General features: G+C 39.0%; 1 protein-coding gene across 1 annotated transcript in view; it reads right to left on the minus strand.

Moving 5' to 3' along the window:
- The window catches only part of GNS (glucosamine (N-acetyl)-6-sulfatase), a 52262-nt gene that overhangs the window by 24946 nt on the left and 7115 nt on the right, over positions 1-20201 (minus strand). The window contains exons 3-10 of the mRNA XM_072843122.1: positions 19951-20157; positions 17743-17808; positions 16981-17079; positions 15273-15440; positions 13493-13575; positions 11545-11663; positions 10000-10103; positions 2721-2822 (exon numbers count right to left, since the gene is read on the minus strand). Coding sequence (XP_072699223.1) covers positions 2721-2822; positions 10000-10103; positions 11545-11663; positions 13493-13575; positions 15273-15440; positions 16981-17079; positions 17743-17808; positions 19951-20157 — 948 coding nt within the window. The remainder of the gene's footprint in view (positions 1-2720; positions 2823-9999; positions 10104-11544; positions 11664-13492; positions 13576-15272; positions 15441-16980; positions 17080-17742; positions 17809-19950; positions 20158-20201) is intronic.

A 20201-nucleotide genomic window follows, 5' to 3' on the forward strand; every position in this document is an offset into this window, starting at 1 on the left:
TCAACCACTAAGCCACCCAGGTGCTCTGTGTTCTCTTATCTTAATGTAGAGAAAAGACAAGTCACAAACAGGGAGAACAGGATGGGCAATAAGCGGCACTTCACGAGGGAAGCAATACAAAAAGCTTAAGTGAAAAACTGATTCACTGAGCAAAAACTCAGTTAAGGGGTGCCTAGGTGGCTCAGTCAGTTAAGCATCTGCCTTTGGCTCAGGTAATGATATTGGGGTCCTGAGATCAAGCCCCACATCAGGCTTCCTGCTCAGTAAGGAATCTGCTTCTTCCTCTCCTGCCCCTCTACCCACCATCCCCTGCTCATCTCTCTCCTGTTCTCTCAAAATCTTTAAAACAACCTTCAATTAAAAAACGGGCAGAGGATTCGAATAAATATATCTCCAAAGAAGATACACAAATGTCCAATAAACACAGAAGATGTTCATCATCATTACTCATTAGGAAAATGCATTATCAAAACCACAATGAGATACTACCTTGTACCCACTACAATGTAATAAAATGACAGTTACCAAGTGTTGGCAAGGATGTGGAAAATTTTGAACTCTTGTGCACTGTTGGTGGGAATATATAAAATTGTGCAGTTGCTTTAGAACAGTCGGACAGTTCCTCAAAAGTTAAACATACATCACCATCCAACCTAGCAATTCTATGAGGTATATAGGTTATGTACCCAAGAAAACTGAGAACATTTGTCCACACAAACACTTGTATACAAGATGTTCTCAGCTGCATTACTCATAATAGCAATAAAGGGAAAACAATCTACCAAGTGAGGAATGGATAAACAAATGTGGAATATTCATACAATGGAGTATTATTTGGTAATAAAAGGAATGAAATACTGATACATGTTACAACACGATGATTTCTCAAACTTTATTCTTAGTAGAAGCTAGTCACAAGAGGCTACAGATATGCAAGATTCTGTTTATACAAAATGTCCACAATAGACAAATCTACAGCACTAGAAAGTAGATCAGTGCTTGCCTGGTGCTGGGAGAGGGAGCAATGGGGGAGAGACTGCTAATGTATCTGCAGATTCTTGTTGGGATGCTGAAAATATTCTAAGTTTATATTACGTACGGTGGCACAACTCTGAATATGCCAAAAACTACTTGAATTACAAACTTCAGTGAATTGTATGAATTAAGTGAATTAAAAACTGTTTAAAATGATTCATCTCATCAATAAACAAGGAAATGCATGGTAGGACCAAATGGAATTTTGGTCTTTTCTACCAGCTAGATGGGCAAAAATTAAGTTGTCTCAAAGTTTCTTATAGAGAACAAAGGGAATTCTCATACATTGCTCGTGGGAGTGTAAATTGATGACCATTTTATAAAAATAACTTGGAAATATCTGTAGAAATGAACAATGTGTAGTTCCTGTACCTTGGTATACACACATGTACACTGAAAGACATGTATAAAAAGGCTCTAATGGCACTATTCCTAAAACAAAACTAGGATAACAGAAAGGTCTATTGACTGACAAGAAAACAGATAATTAAGTTGTGTGCGTTCATACAATGGATTATTAGGCATCTGTGAACATGTGAACATGAACATAGAATAATAAATTCTAACAGATTGACAAATCAATAATAGTCACCTATAATGAGTCATCATAAATGGCTATCATATTTTAATATTGATCCTTTCAAGTGAATATTGATCCTTTCACAGATCCTTAGTTCTGTGCAGTGAGAGGCACACAGTAGATACTCAAGTATTTCCTGAGTTAATTTTCTTTAGAATGAATTTCCAGATGGAACCGCTTAATGTATGTATTCATTTTTTTTTTAAGATTTTAATTTTTTAAAGATTTACTTATTTGAGAGAAAGAACAGGGGGAGGGACGGAGGAAAAGGGAGAAACAGACTTTCCGCTGAGCACAGAGCCCTACATCAAGCTCAATCCCAGGACCCTTAGTTCATGAACTGAACCGAAATCAAGATCTGGTCATTTAATTAAGTGAGCCATCCAGGCGCCCCTAAGATTTTATTTTTAAGTAATCTCTACACCCAGCATGGAACCTGAACCCACAAGCCCAAGATCAAGAATCACATCCTCTACCAACTGAGCCAGCCAAGTGCCTCTTAAGATATGAATTCTAAAGTGAAAGGTCTTGTCAAATTAGCCTCCTGATAGCTCACAATGATTACACTTTAATGAACCCAGACTGAGTAGTTTTCATTTTCTCAGACTCTGGCAAATACTTGGGTATAAACCTTTTTAGTCTTTGCCAGTTCTGAAGGCAATAAAGGCCTCCTTCAGTTAAGCATTTCTTTGATCAGCTCTTTTTGCATTCACTGTGGCCATTTCTAAATCCTCTGTGAGTTGATTAGTTCCTTTTTTTTTTTGCTCATTTTTCTACTGGGATATTAAGCTTTGCTTTCTAGGAACTCATCTATTATGACCAAGTACCCTTTTTCATATATGTCTCAAATATTTTCCCATTTGTCACCTGCCCTCACTTTGTTTAGGATAGGTTTTTAGGAGGGGTAAAGAGGAAGAAGGGAGGATACATATCTGTTTATATGTGGTCCAGTCTTTTAGAAGACTCCTTCCCACCACAGAGAAAAATTCTTTCTCTGTTCCCCAAATTTCATAGTTTAAAATTTAAATTTTTAATTCTAAATTTGTACAATGTGGAATTTATTTCAGAGTCTTGGCTCAGGCATGATTGAGGGCTTTATACTCACCAAAATGGGCAATAAAGACATCCCATCCATCTGTGTCTTATTCAGGTTATATCCAGCAATATCCAAAATAGTAGGACCCAAGTCAATGTTGGCAACGAGCATCTATGAGAATGAGGAAAAAACAAGATATCTAATACACAGTTGGTCTGGTTTTCCTTTTCTATCTATAATAAAGCTCTTCCCCCCACCCCATGAGACAAACTATTATTTACTATTATTATTTTTTGTACAGTCCAGACTTACTAAGGTGTTACTGATTCATTGATTCAAATATAGAAATTCAAAAAACAAAACATAAAGGTTTATAAGACTTGTAATACATGCCCCTGGGAAGTTGTGTACCTATTCAACCCATACTGTTATTGATCAAAACATTTTTCAAAATTTCTTTGGGACTGCCTGAAGTCTGATGGATCAGGAGAAAATGTTGGGCTAGTTATTTTATACAAAGTATTTATAGCCTGTATTTCTACAGTTCACTAAACTTGATTTCAAATGGGCTCCTGGTATTTTTGAAATCCTAGAAGGCTGAATGATTCTTACCAAGGAGGATATTAGCCCTTTTTTTAGTTTCTCAAAGTAATAACACTACTAAAAAATGTTTGCAATAGCGGGTAGAAGAGGAGGATTAAAAAAAATGTCTGCAAATGGCTTTGGAGACTGGAGAAAACTCATTCCAACACTGCATCGATAAAAGTTTCCTTAAAGAGCACAAAATTTAGATGTGCTAAATAAACTCTAGAAATTAAGGTTACTGTCCTGCATTTATGCCTTGCCTTATTCCTTTCATTTATGAGATGATTTTCCTTCTATATACAAATCCTGTTTGGGACTTAAACCAGTAGAGTCCTATAGAAATATAATGGGACCACATATGTAATTTAAAATTGTCTAGTGACAACATAAAGTCAAAAGAAAAAGGGGCAGAAATTCACTATGTATATTTTATTTAACTTGATATGTCAAAAATGGCACTATTTCAAATGTAAGCAATATAAAAAACTTAATGAGATTTTATTTTTTATTTTTGAACTAAGTCTTTGAAATCTGGAATGTTATAATTATAACACATCTCTGTTTGGACTATCCCATATGTTTTGGCTCAACAGGCACAGTAGCTGGTGGCCACTGTAGTGGACAGTGCAGACATACATAGGACCTAAGCATACACTTAAAGTCATTTAAATCACAGGCTAGTAAAAAAGCTTTCAGAGTGGTGAAGACAATCCACCAGGGAAACCAGGGGAACTAATGTTTACTGAGCATCTATTCTGGGCCAGTCCTTATGGTTTATCCATTAATCCTCACCATGACCCTAGGATGCAGTATTTCCATTTTACAGATGAGGAAATGAAAGAAGTAAGGGAAACAAAATCAATGGCTTAAAATTGAAAAGCTACCATTTACTGAAAGGATATAACAACTCAGCTATTAGAAATGACAAATACCCACCATTTGCTTCAACGTGGATGGAACTGGAGGGTATTATGCTGAGTGAAGTAAGTCAGTCGGACAAGGACAAACATTATATGTTCTCATTCATTTGGGGAATATAAATAATAGTGAAAGGGAATATAAGGGAAGGGAGAAGAAATGTGTGGGAAATATCAGAAAGGGAGACAGAACGTAAAGACTGCTAACTCTGGGAAACGAACTAGGGGTGGTAGAAGGGGAGGAGGGCGGGGGGTGGGAGTGAATGGGTGACGGGCACTGGGTGTTATTCTGTATGTTAGTAAATTGAACACCAATAAAAAATAAATTAAAAAAAAAAAAAGAAAGGATATAACAGTCTTCAGGACTGCTGAGAAAACTCACAGCATCTTAGGCAAGGCCAAGGAGAGATTAAAAAAATAAAACTTAATCCAGGAACTTTTCATTTAAAAACAAAATCAAAAGTACAGACATAAAAGGCAAGAATACATCTTTATTTATTTTTTTTTTCAAGATTTTATTTATTTATTCATGAGAGACACAGAGACAGAGAGAGACACAGGCAGAGGGAGAAGCAGGTTCCAGGCAGGGAGCCCGATGTGGGACTCGATCCCAGGATCTGGGATCACGCCCTGAGCCAAAGGCAGACGCTCAACCACTGAGCCACCCAGGCGTCCCAAGAATACATCTTTAGAGCACTGTTCATCAGGGGTCAGGTTTCCTGGCAGCTACGATGGCTCTTATAAGGCATAATAATAAACTTATCTGGGGTCTGAATCAATTAGGGTAACCTTGCAGCTGTCAGAAATTACTATTCAGTGGCAAGCCACTCATAGGAAAAGCAATCCTCTCTTACCTTTATACTTAAGTGATAAAAGTGAGAAAATTAGAATTAGATTTCTAATTCTAGATTAAAGAATTAGAATGGATACTATGGGCCCATGATCATAATGACTTCTAGAGACACTAGTAAGTAATTCAAATTCCTAAAATGGTACTGCTTTTATCACTAAGTATAAAAGTTACTGAGAAAACCCCCACAAAAACATTGTCTCTAGGGATTATACAGGACCCAGAGTAAGAGATATCTTCCTAATTCCAAGTCTCCCAGGCAAGCTGAGCCACTTTGAATATAGTTCACAGAGTAGGTATGAATACAGAAAAGATCACACAGGCAAGAAGAGACAAGCAGAGACAATCTCCAGAATCAGATCAAGGTAATAAGACCCGGATGTGTCGCTAAAAGATCTTCAGTCAGGTCTAGAACATGAATGAAGCCAAATTCACAGGTATTACTAAGATGTCCAAGGCAGTTTTATAAGAAACAAAAAAAAAAAAAAGGAAACACCAAAATAACAAAACCCACAGAGACATAAAATGGTGACTGCCTATTTCACCAGGAGTTGCCTCAAGAGCCATTAGCTGTATGATGGGAGGCTCTCTCCAATGGCAGTCCCCTCTACGAGGGGTAAGGTCTGTAAGTTTCAGTACAAGTCAAGATCACTAAGACTTGTCCCAACTACCATAAACGCTATCCCAGGACTATTTGTTCCCAGATATCTGCAATAATAACATTTTCCCTAAAAATAACAAATTCTCTTCCCTTCGAGGCTTTGGTTTGAATAAGAAGAATCTCAAAATCAGAACGCTAGGTCAGAAGATAGGAGACTTCTAGTGGATACAGAGTATAAGTTAAGAACTCACAGAGAGGGCAGCCCGAGTGGCTCAGTGGTTTAGTGCCGCCTTTGGCCCAGGGCGTGATCCTGGAGACCTGGGATTGAGTCCCACATCGGGCTCCCTGCATGGAGCCGGCTTCTCCCTCGGTCTCTCTCATGAATAAGTAAATAAAATCTTTTTAAAAAAAGAACTCAGAGATTTCTACCTGTCTGGTTTTTACAAACAAGAATTAGAATGGATACTACAGACCCATGATCATAAGCACTTCTAGAAATACTAGCAATTCAAGTTCCTAAAATGGTACTGCTTTTACCACGAAGTATAAACTTAAAGATTCATTTATGGATTGGAACTTTTTGAAAAGCACTAACAAGACCAAAAGTAAATTATTTCATAAACCACAGGCTCCCAGATGTTTGGGAATGTTCTCAGGATTTATGTATGTAGGTATTCTCATCAAATAAAACCTCTTAGAAAATTCTGGGGCATGATATCAAGAGATATCGTGCCTTGGAGCTGCTTGTTAGCTCTAGAAGAATGACAGTGCTACAGAATTACTGAGGAAAAAAATAAGACTGCTCTCAGCAGGATACATCAGGTTTCCAAATAGACATTTAAGCCTTGATCTTAAAGAATTCATGTAGAGTTATCAAAGGAAAGACTCCAAGCACAGCAGAAAATCCATGTGGTGAAAAGCAGTGGAACTGCATAAGAAAGCAGAGGACTCCCCACATCTAGGGCTACTTCACCTGGATTAATGCCCTACAAGAAAGAAGCCAGGGTGTCACTGAGTTACACTGGAGAATTTTCCACTTAACCATTCTCCCACTTTCACATAGGGAAACCAGGCTTATTCGGCCTGTCTTAAAGCCAATATGCTGTCTTTTTCGCCCCTTAGTACAGTTCTATTTCACCCAGATCGTGCTGGGTCATTTTTTTCCCTACTAACCTTTTTCTTTCTTAAAACTCTTTTTGAAGAATTTCTACTACCAAATCTAAAGCTAGATTAACTTCCAATCAGGGGGGAAACCTTGATAAGCCAGTCTTTGGCATCCGCACAAACCACCTGCTTTTGCTCTCCAACAGCTAACACAAAGCTAAGCCTGCTGGTCAAAACAGGTCCTGTTTGGGCCGTCATCTTTTGACAGCTCAGCTTATTATGCCTAACTCATAACCCCGTGCCACTCGCATAGGACAACTGGCGCTGAGACAGCTACGCTGCCAACACATGAAGATTCACCCATCTCTGACGTTTTTTTGTGCTAGGTGGAGGCCGAGCATTTCACACTTCTCAAGCTACATCTGTCAGCACAGCAGCGCAACACACATGGATTTTGAGAACAGACACTCTTAATTTTCAGTCCTGGTTCTGCCACTATGTGACCCTGGTGGTGATAACTCAAGCAACATGGATATCTGATGTGTATTAAGGGCTGGGTATTCTAAGCTTAGCCATTGAGGAATTCCTTTTAGCACAAACCCAGTAGGGTGTGGTAAGTGTGAGGCCCACCAGGAACACGGGAAGAGCACCTACTCCAAGTGGGGGCAGGGGTCTGTAGTGACTTTCCAGACAGAAGCCCACAACCAAAGCTCTAAAGGACAATCGGTAAGGAGGAAGGGGCATGGGAGGGGGAAGCAATCTAAACAGAAAGAGCAATCAGCCATACAAAGGCCAGGTGAGAGAGATGGTTCCCTTAGAAGTGAACTACTGAAAGTAAGTAGTTCAGTACAGTTGCCACATTCTGTTCCCTGAACAAGCCAAGCTCATTCTCAGATCTGTGCCTTCACATTTATTGTTCTGCTCAGAATGCCCTCCCACAGATCTCTGTGGGACTAAATCCTTCTCAACACCAAGGTCTCCTTTCAAATGCCTCAGAGGCTTTCACTGACAACTGTAGCTAAAATATCTGGCTCTCCTGACATGTTAAGAACCAATCCTCCTTTGGATGCTGTGTATCCAAGGCTGCTGGCGCAAGAAGATACTTAAATGTTTCCTGAGTTATACTCTAATGGTTAAGTATAGACTCTGCAGCCAGACTGATACTTTTTAGCTACATTATCTTGGGCAAATCATTTAACTTCTATACCTCAGTGTCCTCATCTGTAAAATGGGGATAACAATATCTTTTTGGGAGGGGGCAGGGTGATAAGAGTACCTATATCTTATAAGGTTGTGAAGTTAAGTGAGTTGATATAGCTAATACACTTAGAACAGCACCTGTCACAAACTAAGCATCCAATAGATATTTTGATATTGTTGATTATATAGATATACTTTTTAAAGATTTTATTTATTTATTCATGAGAGACACAGAAAGAGAGGCAGAGACACAGGCAGAGGGCTCCTGCATGGAGCCCAACGTGGGACTCGACTCCGGGTCTCTAGGATCACACCCTGGGCTGAAGGCGGCACTAAACCGCTGAGTCACCCAGGCTGCCCTGAGTATTATATAGATATTATTATTGAAATGGTTTCCTAAGAACCAGGTTTTATTTACACTGCTTATAGGTGAACTTTTCTGATGTTAACATTTACATGCCACTGTTATCTTGAAGACAAAAGGAACAGTCTGTTTGATGGGCAGCTGGCTGACACATTCCATTCTATTCTCATTCAGCCTCCTTCCCTACACTGGTTAAAAGTGGCCCTAGGTAGCCCTGCTCCTTGGAAATGCAGAGCTGCTGACAGGTTCTCTTGAGTCAACTCCCAACACCAAGATCAATAAAACACTTTTAGACTTAATGGTCCTCCAAACCCACCTATGCCCTTTGAAAGGAGAGGCCCATTTACAGGGTATTGAATTTATAGTGGGAAGTGACTGGCTTTAGAAATGTAGGCTATTTATTTTTTAAAATATTTTATTTATTCATGAGAGACACAGAGAGTGAGAGAGGCAGAGACACAGGCAGAGGGAGAAGCAGGCTTCATGCAGGAAGCCCAGTGTGGGACTCGATCCTGGGACTCCAGGATCACGTCCTGGGCTGAAAGCAGGCACTAAACCGCTAAGCCACCCAGGGATCCCCTGTAGCAGGTCTTAAGAGAAAAAGAAAACTCAAAGGGAAATTATGAAGGCCATTTTACCTTTCTGAAAGAATTTCAACAGAATTCTATCATGAGCATTACAAAAGGATATAAGTGAATTGCAGACTTTTAAACAAAGTAAACATTAAACCCCAAAATTAAACTGAAGTACCCAGTATACCCAGAAAGTCTGGCCCATTTTTCAATTTTAGCTTAAATGATGTATTTGCTCATTTTTTTGTCTCACAGAGCTGGGACTGATTTGTGTTATCAGAAAAGAGGAGAACATAACTAGTGGAGTTTATCAATTCTTATCTTCTAAGCATTAGACCAAAGTGTTTTGGTTCAGAGTGCCCACAATCTCCAGGAACAAAATGCCTCAATATTAAATAATAAGTTTGGAAAAAGACACGGAAATCAAATGGAAATGGCAACATTTCCAAAAGAAAAGTGGTATATTATGATACTTTTGGAGAGAGAATCAGTAAAACAGAAATGCATTAGTAGGAAGAGTCCCAAAAGAGAGGGATGAAATCCTCAGAAGACATGCTTTCTATAGCCTTTTACTCAAAGTGGAGTCAGATCGGCAGCAGCTATCAGCTGGGAGGTCAGAAATGCAGACTCAGAATCTGAATTTTAACAAGGACCCAAGGGGATCCGCCTAAGGAGCTCTGACCTACAGGGTAGTAGGCCCCAAACTGGGTGGCCTCTCAGAATCATCTGTGATTGAAGGACAAAAGCAGAGGCTGGGTCCCCATTTTAGTCCAAGTGAGTCCATTAGAACCATTCTGGATGTTGAACCTTTCACAATTTCAGAAGGTGATGTTGATGAGGACCACGGTGGAGTCACTGCTTCAAGACAAAGATTTATATAGTCTTCAAGGTCAAGTAAAAACTACTCATACTGATATGATATGTATATATACGCATATGGGGGGGAATACAGTTAATAGAACGTGGCCAAGGGTTCAAAAAATAAAAATAAAAAAGGAAACCAGTATTTCCAAGGCTTATATATACACACTTACAAGATCTTAAGCCAATCAGATGTCATCCTCATATGAGGAGAAATCTAGTCAGCCTCCTTTCCAGCCTTCTTTACTCAGGCAAGTGCTATCTGTAAACACCATCAGTTTCTCAGGCACCTACCTTGCTTGTCTGATTTGGTTTGATCCCAGGTCCTCGAACCAGCAGTGGAACTTTGATATCAAACTCATACAGCTGTCTTTTGTCTATTGGCAAAGAAAACTGTCCTGAAAACAAAATACAGAGGATAAAGATGGAGCCAGGATAGAAATGTCACTCACACATTCATTCATTTAATCGATAGTAAGAATGAAAACAACTTTGTTATACTATTTATGGTGCCTTAATGGAAAGTTTACAATTGCTTGGGTTTCTTATTACTACAAGGCAGGAAATGAGTTTATCATCTTTAAACAAATGCCTAGGGGAATTCCTCTGGTTTATGACAGGACAAATTTGGCAAAACAATGACTGGAAAGTACTGAAACACAAATACATAATTTATGGATGACACTCAATCTGACCACAATTGAATGAGGTTACTCAAAAAAGTGTAAATAAAGGGACAAAAACATTTATCCAGGCTTTCTTATATCTGCATTTCAAGATAACCAAACAGTTGAGTTCTTCTCTAAGGAGTTCCAACTAATAAATGCAAAAGGAAGGACAAAGTTATGAAGTCAACATTTTGCCATTTTTGAAAGAATAGGAGATTAAAGCAACAGTCATCAACAGAAGCTTCAGCCACAAAAGGTTCATAGGACAGGCTCAGACTGACACCACATGAGCCATCAATTAATAGCAGCATTGCTAAATGGGTCAGCCAGACACCATCATGAAGTGATGTGATAGGAAGTACAAATCGGTATCACCAAGAAAGCATTCTCACTGAAAATATGAATTTCTGTTCAGACTCTATAACTATCAATCTATAGAAAATGCTGACTAAAAGTACACAAGGCATCACAAGACTGGGATTAGCCAAATCGAGAATGAAAATTTTTTTTTTTTTTTGAGAATGTGAGATATTCTAAAGAACAACAACAAACCCCTTTTCCAATAAATCAGTGGCAATAACAGCCTCAGGGAACATAAAAAACAAACAAAACCCAGGTAGGATGTGGACTTTGTCCAGATTTTGATACATAATAAACTAGTCAGATGGACAATGTAGTGTTGATGTACAGAATCACAATGTTTGAAGTTTCTCCAATACTGCCTAGCTAAAAAACAAAAACATGGGGAAGGCAGGAAAAATTCAAAAGACTGGCCACAGGTAGCTGAAAATCGAAGCTGGATAATGGAGATTATTTTATCAGTCTCTATTTTGAGTACTTAAAAAAAATCTCTTACCTCCATTCTATAAAGTCTATTTGCCCTTTAAATCTAGTTAAGTTTCTTACTTCTGCCTGCCTCCAATCTAGCAAGCTCACTCTGCTCCCAACTCCTCGAACATCATGTAATTTAGCATGTGAAATAGCAAATAATGAAACCTGGTCTCTCTACAGGCGAATGTGTTGGCCCTCTAATCACAGGGGTCCTGAAGGGGGCACCCTCCCTTTGGTCTGTCCACCGCTACAACAGGACTAGAGCTCCCTGCCAGTGCTACTGACTAGGTGAAAAAGGCACATCATCAAGGTCACAGGAATACCCCAGTCCATCCCTTACCTGTGTGATAGCCATTGTCTGACGTATAAAAGATATATGTGTTGTTAAGTTCCCCATTGAATTCCAATCTCTTCACCAGTTTCTCCACAAGGTCATCAACTGACAGTAAAGTTTGCCACCTGGATGTACACAGAGGGTGACAAGGGGACTTCAGAAACAATGGCTGAGGGAATGTATCTTGCCAACAGAGCAGGAGTGAAATTCAAATCAAAATAATACAAAAGCCCCCAAACCACACTCCCGGAAAGCTCAAAACCCAAATGTCCTTTCCTCAGACCACTCACTGAAAAAAAATTAGAAAAATCCCAGAACACAATTAGTTCATTCCAAATTTAACCATTTCTAAAGAAGTGAAGCTTTTTTTTTTTTCCTTTATTTATTTATGATAGTCACACAGAGAGAGAGAGAGAGAGAGAGAGAGGCAGAGACACAGGCAGAGAGAGAAGCAGGCTCCATGCAGGGAGCCCGACGTGGGACTCGATCCCGGGTCTCCAGGATCGTGCCCTGGGCCATAGGCAGGCGCCAAACCACTGCGCCACCCAGGGATCCCAGAAGTGAAGCTTTTAATAACCAGTTAGCTTTACTAAAACGAGTGATGAGAGCAGAAACAACTGGAAGGGAAAGCTGTCAATTCAGTACTGATTAACACAGATTAATTCAGACAGACCCACACTACAACATTTCAGGATCTAAACTAGGGGTGGGCAAGCAATTAGTGATGGGCCACAGCCTGTCCACTATTTAGGTTTGTTTTTATTTTTATTGTATTTTTTTTAAGATTTTATTTATTTATTCATGACAGACACAGAGAGAGAGAGAGGCAGAGACACAGGCAGAGGGAGAAGCAGGCTCCACGCAGGGAGCCCGACATGGGACTCGATCCCAGGTCCCCAGGATCCACCCTGGGCCAAAGGCAGCGCTAAACTGCTGAACCACTGGGGCTGTCCTAGGTTTGTTTTTAAATTGCGGTAAAAAACACACGAGATATAATTTACCATCTTAACAAATTTTAAGGGTACAATCATTAGTATTAAGTATATTCACACAGTGGAACAGATCTCCAGAACTTTTTCTTGCAAATCTGCAACTCTGTACCCATTAAATAAGTCACTGTTTTTATATTGTTCATTCATATATTGCCTAGTTTTGCTCCAACAGCAAAGCTGGGCAACTGTGACAAAGACCATTTGGCTTGTCAGGCTATAATATTTACTGTCTGGCCCTTTATAGAAGTTTCCTCACTCCTGGTATAATCTAAATACATCTTAAGAGAGTGTAATGGATTTTTAAGAACTGACTTAAGGAAATTCCTTAAAATTCCAAAAGCAAGTGCAAATATTCTGTTCTATTCTAAGCCTTTGGCTCTTTTTTTTTTTTTTAATTTAATTTAAAAATTTTTTTAAAGATTTTATTTATTTATTCAGAGAGAGAGAGAGAGAGACACACACACACACACACACACACACACACACACACACACACACAGAGACAGAGACACAGGCAGAGGGAGAAGCAGGCACCATACAGAGAGCCTGACGTGGGACTCAATCCCAGGTCTCCAGGATCACGCCCTGGGCTGCAGGCGGCACCAAACCGCTGGGCCACCGCGGGTGCCCTAAGCCTTTGGGTCTTATACAAATATTGAGTCTGATTTTTCACAAAGTGATCTTTTCTTCAGACACAGGGAAAAATTTTTTGTACCAAATGGCTCCAGTTCGCAATCATGTTTTAACAAGTTATACAAATGAATTGTTTTATTAGTCCTGAAGTCCAAAGACCATCTCCTATACCTCTGGGGGAGCAGACTCCCAATCAAGGAGTCTCTCCCACCAACCTGCTACCTTCTGATTTTGTTTCAAAGGTAACCACATTGTGCAGTCCCCCTGTTCATGGGCTGACTTGGAAGGTCCGTAACATCCATCCAGATTGAGAAAGTAGTAGCTCTCACCTTTTCCTAAATGCATTATCTAAAAACTGTATTGAAGAATTAGTCATTGGGGTCTTGGCTTGCCTAATTAACCAGTGCTTGTTCTAAAATTTAAAAGAAAAAAAAATGTTAGCACCAAGTCAATACAATCAAATAAACTACTACCAGAATACATAATGAAAAGCAGCATTTTATACTTCTACCAAGAAGGAATTCACCAGAGCATCTGAACAACTTCAGACCTCCCCTCCCCTGCTCCATATATTCCTAAAAATACTTTCTATAGATTATCATTCATTCTTAGGTTCTTCCCAGTAGCTCTCTAATGAAACAAGGCCTGGGCTCCTTGTTAGCAGCATTAATCAGCATTAAAAGATTTAGTGAAAGATATTAGAGGACTATTGGCTAAAAGGAGACTAAGTTTATTAACATTGAGTCTATGCTTTGGATCTACTACCCAAACTACAAAAGGGTAAATATTAATTTTACCTTCCATTAAGTATTGCCCTAATAAGCGACCATTCTTAACACCCTCTATTTTCCTGCCCAAGATACTGATCGTCCTAGAACTTTGGGAAAAAAACTCATCATTACAATTTCCTAAAACCTCAAGCTCAAATCTAGAGGGTTCTTCTCATTTAAATCACTTGCAGTTCTAAAAAAACCAAAAAACAATAAATAAAATAAAAAAAAACATAAACATTCCCATACATCATTAATTTTCTCCTCCCTATTCATAAAGTCCTAAGCCACCATCTCCCAAACTGTCAGTCTCAAAGGGTTCTTACTTAGTATTGAGAAATGTTATACAGTATATCCTCCTGTTGGAAATTCATCTTGGAACAGGAATAACTCTAAGAAATTCTGTAACAGAGTGACTGATTTAAAATTTCTACTTATTTGCTCATAGGAAATCCTATTAATTTCTTTTGGAACACAGAGAAAGGCCCTCTAGTTCAAAACTCAGTTCTCTCAGCCTTTAAAATCCTACTTAAGCACTTGCTTACAGTGTGCCAGGCAACATGCTGCATATTTCTATGCTCCTTAGTCCATATTGTAGCTGCACGAGGAAGTAAGACCTCCCACCTTATTTATTTAGATCTCTCACTTTAGATAAAAAAGCAGAAGTTAAGCATCTTGCCCAAGGCCAGGTCACTCGGCTCAGAAGTGGCAGTGCTGAGTCTAATCCCAGACTCATTCTACCATCTCACAAGCAATGAAGATTTCTGGGCAACACGCATGAGGCAATAGAGAACTTCTGCCTTTGAACCAGTGAACAGCCCACCCTGTGTGCCAAGGGAAGTATAAGTAACTGGTGTAGGAGGCAAATATTTAGGCTGTGGCCTTCAATTATATTCCCCGCTCCGGCTCATTTCTCCATTCAACTTCCTCTTCCAGCCATATTGCACTAGGTCACTGCCTCTTTCCTATGCCTAAGGCACGGCGAGGGCCACCCACAGGAAGCTGCTGCAGGCCTCGCTCAGCCCCAAGGGCTAGGTCTCAGCCACTGCCACGCAGGAGGAGAGCCAGCACAGAGATTAGCAGGAGAGCCTGTAGTCAGGAAAGATGGCGCTGCTTTACTATTTCCTCTGGACTCTCTTAGTTGCTAACTGGATGTGTGGCAGGAAGCTTATCTGTACTTCTGAAGCAAGGTTATACTATCTTTATACTTAAGACAGGTAAAATTACCTTTAGAAGGTCTGGAAGGAAAATCAAGTACGTGGCTCAAAGGTTCCCTGACAAGATAATATACAGTTACTTATATCAAGTATGGCTTCATTCAAGGATTAGGGGAAGCTACCGTTCCATGGATGTTGAAGTTCTTATTTCTTGGTGCAAAGACGTTCTGAAAGGTCTTCTGGTACTGAGGTGCGGCTGTCCAAGGAGAATGAGGTGCTGGTGTGGAGATCATCATGAAGAACGGCTCAGAGTTGGACTTGTAGTCCAGGAAGCCCAAAGAGATATTAGCCTGAGATACACAAAGATCTGTTATCTTCTACTCTACCCAACAGTGGAGAACTTGAGAGATGCACATTCTCAGGTATACAGGAGGCGGCACAGGGTCATATCCGCTTTTAAACAATCTTTAATTTTTAACCACTTTTAACAATCTTAATATTAACACAACCTACATCACAGTTATTTACAAGTGTATTGTAGGAACATATATTTGGGTTTTAGGCAATACTTATTTAAAAAAAGGGGAAAAGCATAGCATCCTAGGAAAACAAATAAGATTACAATGATCTTATACACGATCTAACAATTGTTAATACTTCTCATAAAGGAAAAAATAGTAATTTGACCTTTTAAGGATTAGGTTGCATTAATACAACTGCCTGAAAGTATATAAAATATACAGAGAGAGTGTTAATCTAATTCACCCAGTGGGACCAGTGGATTAAGTTATCTTAATCTTATAAAAATTCATGCAGTGTAGACATCCCAAGTTACACCAGCTATAACAGCTAAACTAAATCCAAATCCATCACACCAGGATTTTATTTTATTTTATTTATTTATTTTTTTTTTCAGGATTTTAATTTATATCGACTTACATTCATCATTTGCTTATCTGGAGATATGTTATCAAAATGAAAGCATCCCACACACATGCTACATGTTTAATTGTTCTAGTTGATTTACAGCTTCACTTATTCCCATCACTATACTCAAAAGGTACTGACTGAACCAATCTCCTTTCACCATCCCACCCACCTGCTTACTCTAGCAATGTCAGTAGCTGTGCGTTCCCCCAAATGCTGGGCACACTTCTGCCTCAGTGCCCCCACAACCGGTAGCTCTCTCTGTGGACCCTTTCCCCTGATCTACACAGCTCACTCACACCTCTTTAAACGTTATCTAAGTAACTCCCATACCCTGTCTTATTTCTCTATCTGATCACCCAGAGGGACTTTGCTTCATTCACTGAACACCTGCTATGCTGGGTGCTAAAAAATTTGGTGAATGAATACTCTGTGGAGGGCTGTCATTAGGAACACAGGAAAGGCAAGTCCTAAATTCACCCAGTTTCAGTAATTTTTATGTATAAAAATAAAAATATTTATATATGTTTATAAATAAAATTTATACTATGTATTTATATATATAAATAAAAATTCAGATATAAATCTTAAGCCTTAGGAACTCCCAGTCCCTAGCTCCCCACCCTCACAGTGAAGCTGCATCTCATAGCTTGTGAGTGAAACTGGGGTCAAGAGTAAGAACCTCTAAAGTAAGACCTCTTCAAAATAATCTCTACAGTCTCAGAGATTAGCCTTTGGAAAAGGATTTGTTGCTGGAATTTCAAGAACATTAGCTCTGAGCCTAGCTTATATACAAAGAAAAACACCCTCAGGAGTCTTTAATCAGTTGGAAATATTCTTTGGCAATTAAATGAAGTTATTATTCATTCACGTTAGTGAACATGACCAAGTCCAACGGGTTTCTAGGCAGAGGTTTCAACAACTGTGAGCCACACATGAGAGGACAGAGCTTTGATAACTCACCAGAACATCTGTCAGGTAGTCCACACTGTAGTTTTCACCATGTTTCCGTGCCTTCCCATTGATAGAGAGCGTATAATTATAGTATTTAGAATTCTTTTCCTATTAGACAGGAAAGTAAGATTTGTTAAGAGATCAGCACACCAAATGAAAAGTCAGAAATCATGCTGGGCTAAACCATACTGTTTAAATAGTGACAAGACAATCTGGGACACCTAGGTGGAGTGGCTGGTTAAGCATCTGACTCTTTTTTTTTTTTTTCAAGCATCTGACTCTTGATTTTGGCTCAGGTTGTGATCTCAGGATTGTGAGACCGAGTCCTGCATCAGGTTCCACGCTCAACATGGAGTCAGCCTGAGATTCTCCCTCTGCCCACACCACCGCTCTCTCTAACCCTGGGTCAAATAAATCTTTAAAGAAAAAAGGAGACATTTTAAAAAAAAATATAATTACTCAAGTTAGTACTGCATTGGATTTTTTGACTAGAGTTTTATTAACTACTAGCATAGTTTCAATCATATGTCCTAGTTTGAAGAGCCACGAGTGGATAAGATAAAACAGCAAAATACGTAACTAAACCTTATGTGATGCAGGAAAAACATCCCTCAGAGGAGTGACTCACAGATCAATAGACTTTAAGGAGATAAAATAGCTAATCATAAACGCAAAGCAACTCATGTAAAAATTAGAGCTAAATTAGAGAGTAAACATATTTTACATCTGCAGGGCTGTGTATAATTGTCGCTGATTTCAATAATCACTCACCAAGGCATACCAATAACTCCAGCCTAGAGGAACATGTTCTAGTCCACCTGCATCTGGGGCTCCATACTGAAAAGCAAGACAAGTAGGACGTCAGAACTACTCAGACTTGACCAAATCAGAAAGAAAGAGGAAACTTTTAGAATCCTTTTTGATCAGGGCCTGAAACAAGGTGCTCTATTTTCCCAAACACATAAAACCCAGTCAACAAGTAAAGAACACTATAATCCTAGGAACTTCTGAAGCAGGAGTTTGCAAACTATGGCCAGCAAGCCAAATCTAGCCTGCCAACTGTTACGTATGATTAGCAAGCTAAGGATTTTTTTCCAACCATTAAAAAAAACAACAGCAATCAATAGAGGAATATTTTGTGACAGAGGAAATTGGCATTTCAGTGATGAGGGATTTTTGGAACATAGGTGCACTCATTTTGGTTTGTGTAATGCCTATGGCTGCTTTCATGCTACAATGGCAGAGTCCAATACAGGAATCCCCCCTTATCTGCAGTTTCATTTCCTGTGGTTTCAGTTAACTCACGGTCAACCATAGTCCAGAAGCAGAGGAACTCCTGTCAGAAGGTCTGTAGTAGCCTAATGCTACATTGCAATGTCTGTCATTCACCTCACTTCATCTCATCAGGTAGGTATTATATCATCTCACACCATCACATGAAGTACAGTGCAATATTTTGAAAGAGACATCATTCACATAATTTTTATTGCATTATATGGTTTTAACTGTTCTATTTTGTTATTATTAGTTGTTAATCCCTTATTGTGCCGAATTTACCAGTTAAACTTTATCACAGGTACAAATACACAGGTAAAAACATAGTATATATAGAGTTCAGTACTATCTTTGGTTTCAGGCATCTACTGAGGGTTTGGGAAAGTATCCCCCATGGATAAGGTAGGCAAGGGGGAAACTACTGTCATCACAAAAGAGATGTATGGCCTGTAAAGCCCAAAATATTTACCTCTAGTTCCTTCCAGAAAAAGTCTGCATGGCTTAGGCCAGAAGGTTCATTTCCTGAGCTACTGATGGCACAAACTGAATACTCCAACTGACCTTGTGCCTAACGATAGCCAAAATAATCAGATTATGAGCTCTCAGCCTATAACTTCAGTTGTCCTGATGATGAATTCTACTTTTAGAGCTCAATTTATTTGATGAGATGAATAAGTGACCCCAGAACTATCACATTTTATCTCAATCAGGTTTAGTATTGCCCATTTAAGGAAGAATTTAACCCATGAGAAATCTCTGTATTTTAATGAATTTCTCTTAATTCTGTATACACATTAAATGGTCTTTCATATGCGTAGTATAAATTCTGTTTATGAACCACAGACTTATCTCACCTAGTATTTATACTTATTTCTCATGATTCTTTTCAAACTGACTTATCTTCCTTCAACCTCACAAGGCTGCAAATTCTCCCAATTATTGTGGGGAGAGAAAGTATGAACAGAAAATTCAGATCAGATATTAGTATCTCTAACAACCGTGGATAAAGTATATAAGTAAATGTGTATCTTTGTCCTGCATTCCCAGTTTTACTCTAAGATATAACCTAGATACTCTCAAACTATTTCCCTTAAGTTTGACTAAAAGCTAGGGCTAGTGTGGTGAAATCTAGCCTTGGTGGGCTGTAATGGGTGTCCCTCCACCCAGATGCACAACAGGCCAGCACATCAACCACTAAGCCATTTGCTTTAATGGCCCAAACAGCCCATGCTCTGGGTGCTTTCCCTTTACCACCGATCTCTTTACATTTTTTTAGGTTAGAAAATGGAGTTAAGTCTTAAGCTGTTATGGTGCAGGAAAGGTGGCAGGAGGAAAAACTTCTTCATTCTCATCCTAATAAAGGGGAAATGGAGAAAAAGATACCATGACAGCCACATGACATGCAAAGTTCTTGAAGAAAAAGAAAGAAGAAAAAGAAGGGGAAGATGCATCAGACAGCAGCAGTCACAGGACAATTTTTAAGTAAATGCTGTGAGGCCATTTAGAGGAAGAATAACTACAGTACTTAAATCATATAAATATATTCATGTAAGTAAATTGTTCAAAGAGCAAATTAGGAGAAAACATACACCAAAAACATTTTAACATGACTCAAATGGATAATTAAAAAAATGACATGAATTACATTAATTCACATTTATCAAGCTTTTTTTTCTAAAGGAATAATTAGATCATTCAACATACCTCATTTAAGTACTTCCCTGCAAAAAAGGTCTGATAACCACACATCGATCTGAGAATTGCTGGAAAAGTATTTGGTTCTTGGATCTTCTGCCAAGACTTACTACTGCAGTTTCCCTCTAAAGTGTTGTTAACAACGTGATGATTATGTGGGTACTTCCCTGTCAAGATACTGGCTCTGCTCGGACAGCAAAGAGCACTTGGCACATACTACAAAGGGAACAGAAGCAAAAAAAAACCTAGTTACACAAGAA

The sequence above is a fragment of the Canis lupus genome, chromosome 11 (assembly GCF_048164855.1).
Source record: "Canis lupus baileyi chromosome 11, mCanLup2.hap1, whole genome shotgun sequence".
In the NCBI taxonomy this organism is placed as follows: domain Eukaryota; kingdom Metazoa; phylum Chordata; class Mammalia; order Carnivora; family Canidae; genus Canis; species Canis lupus.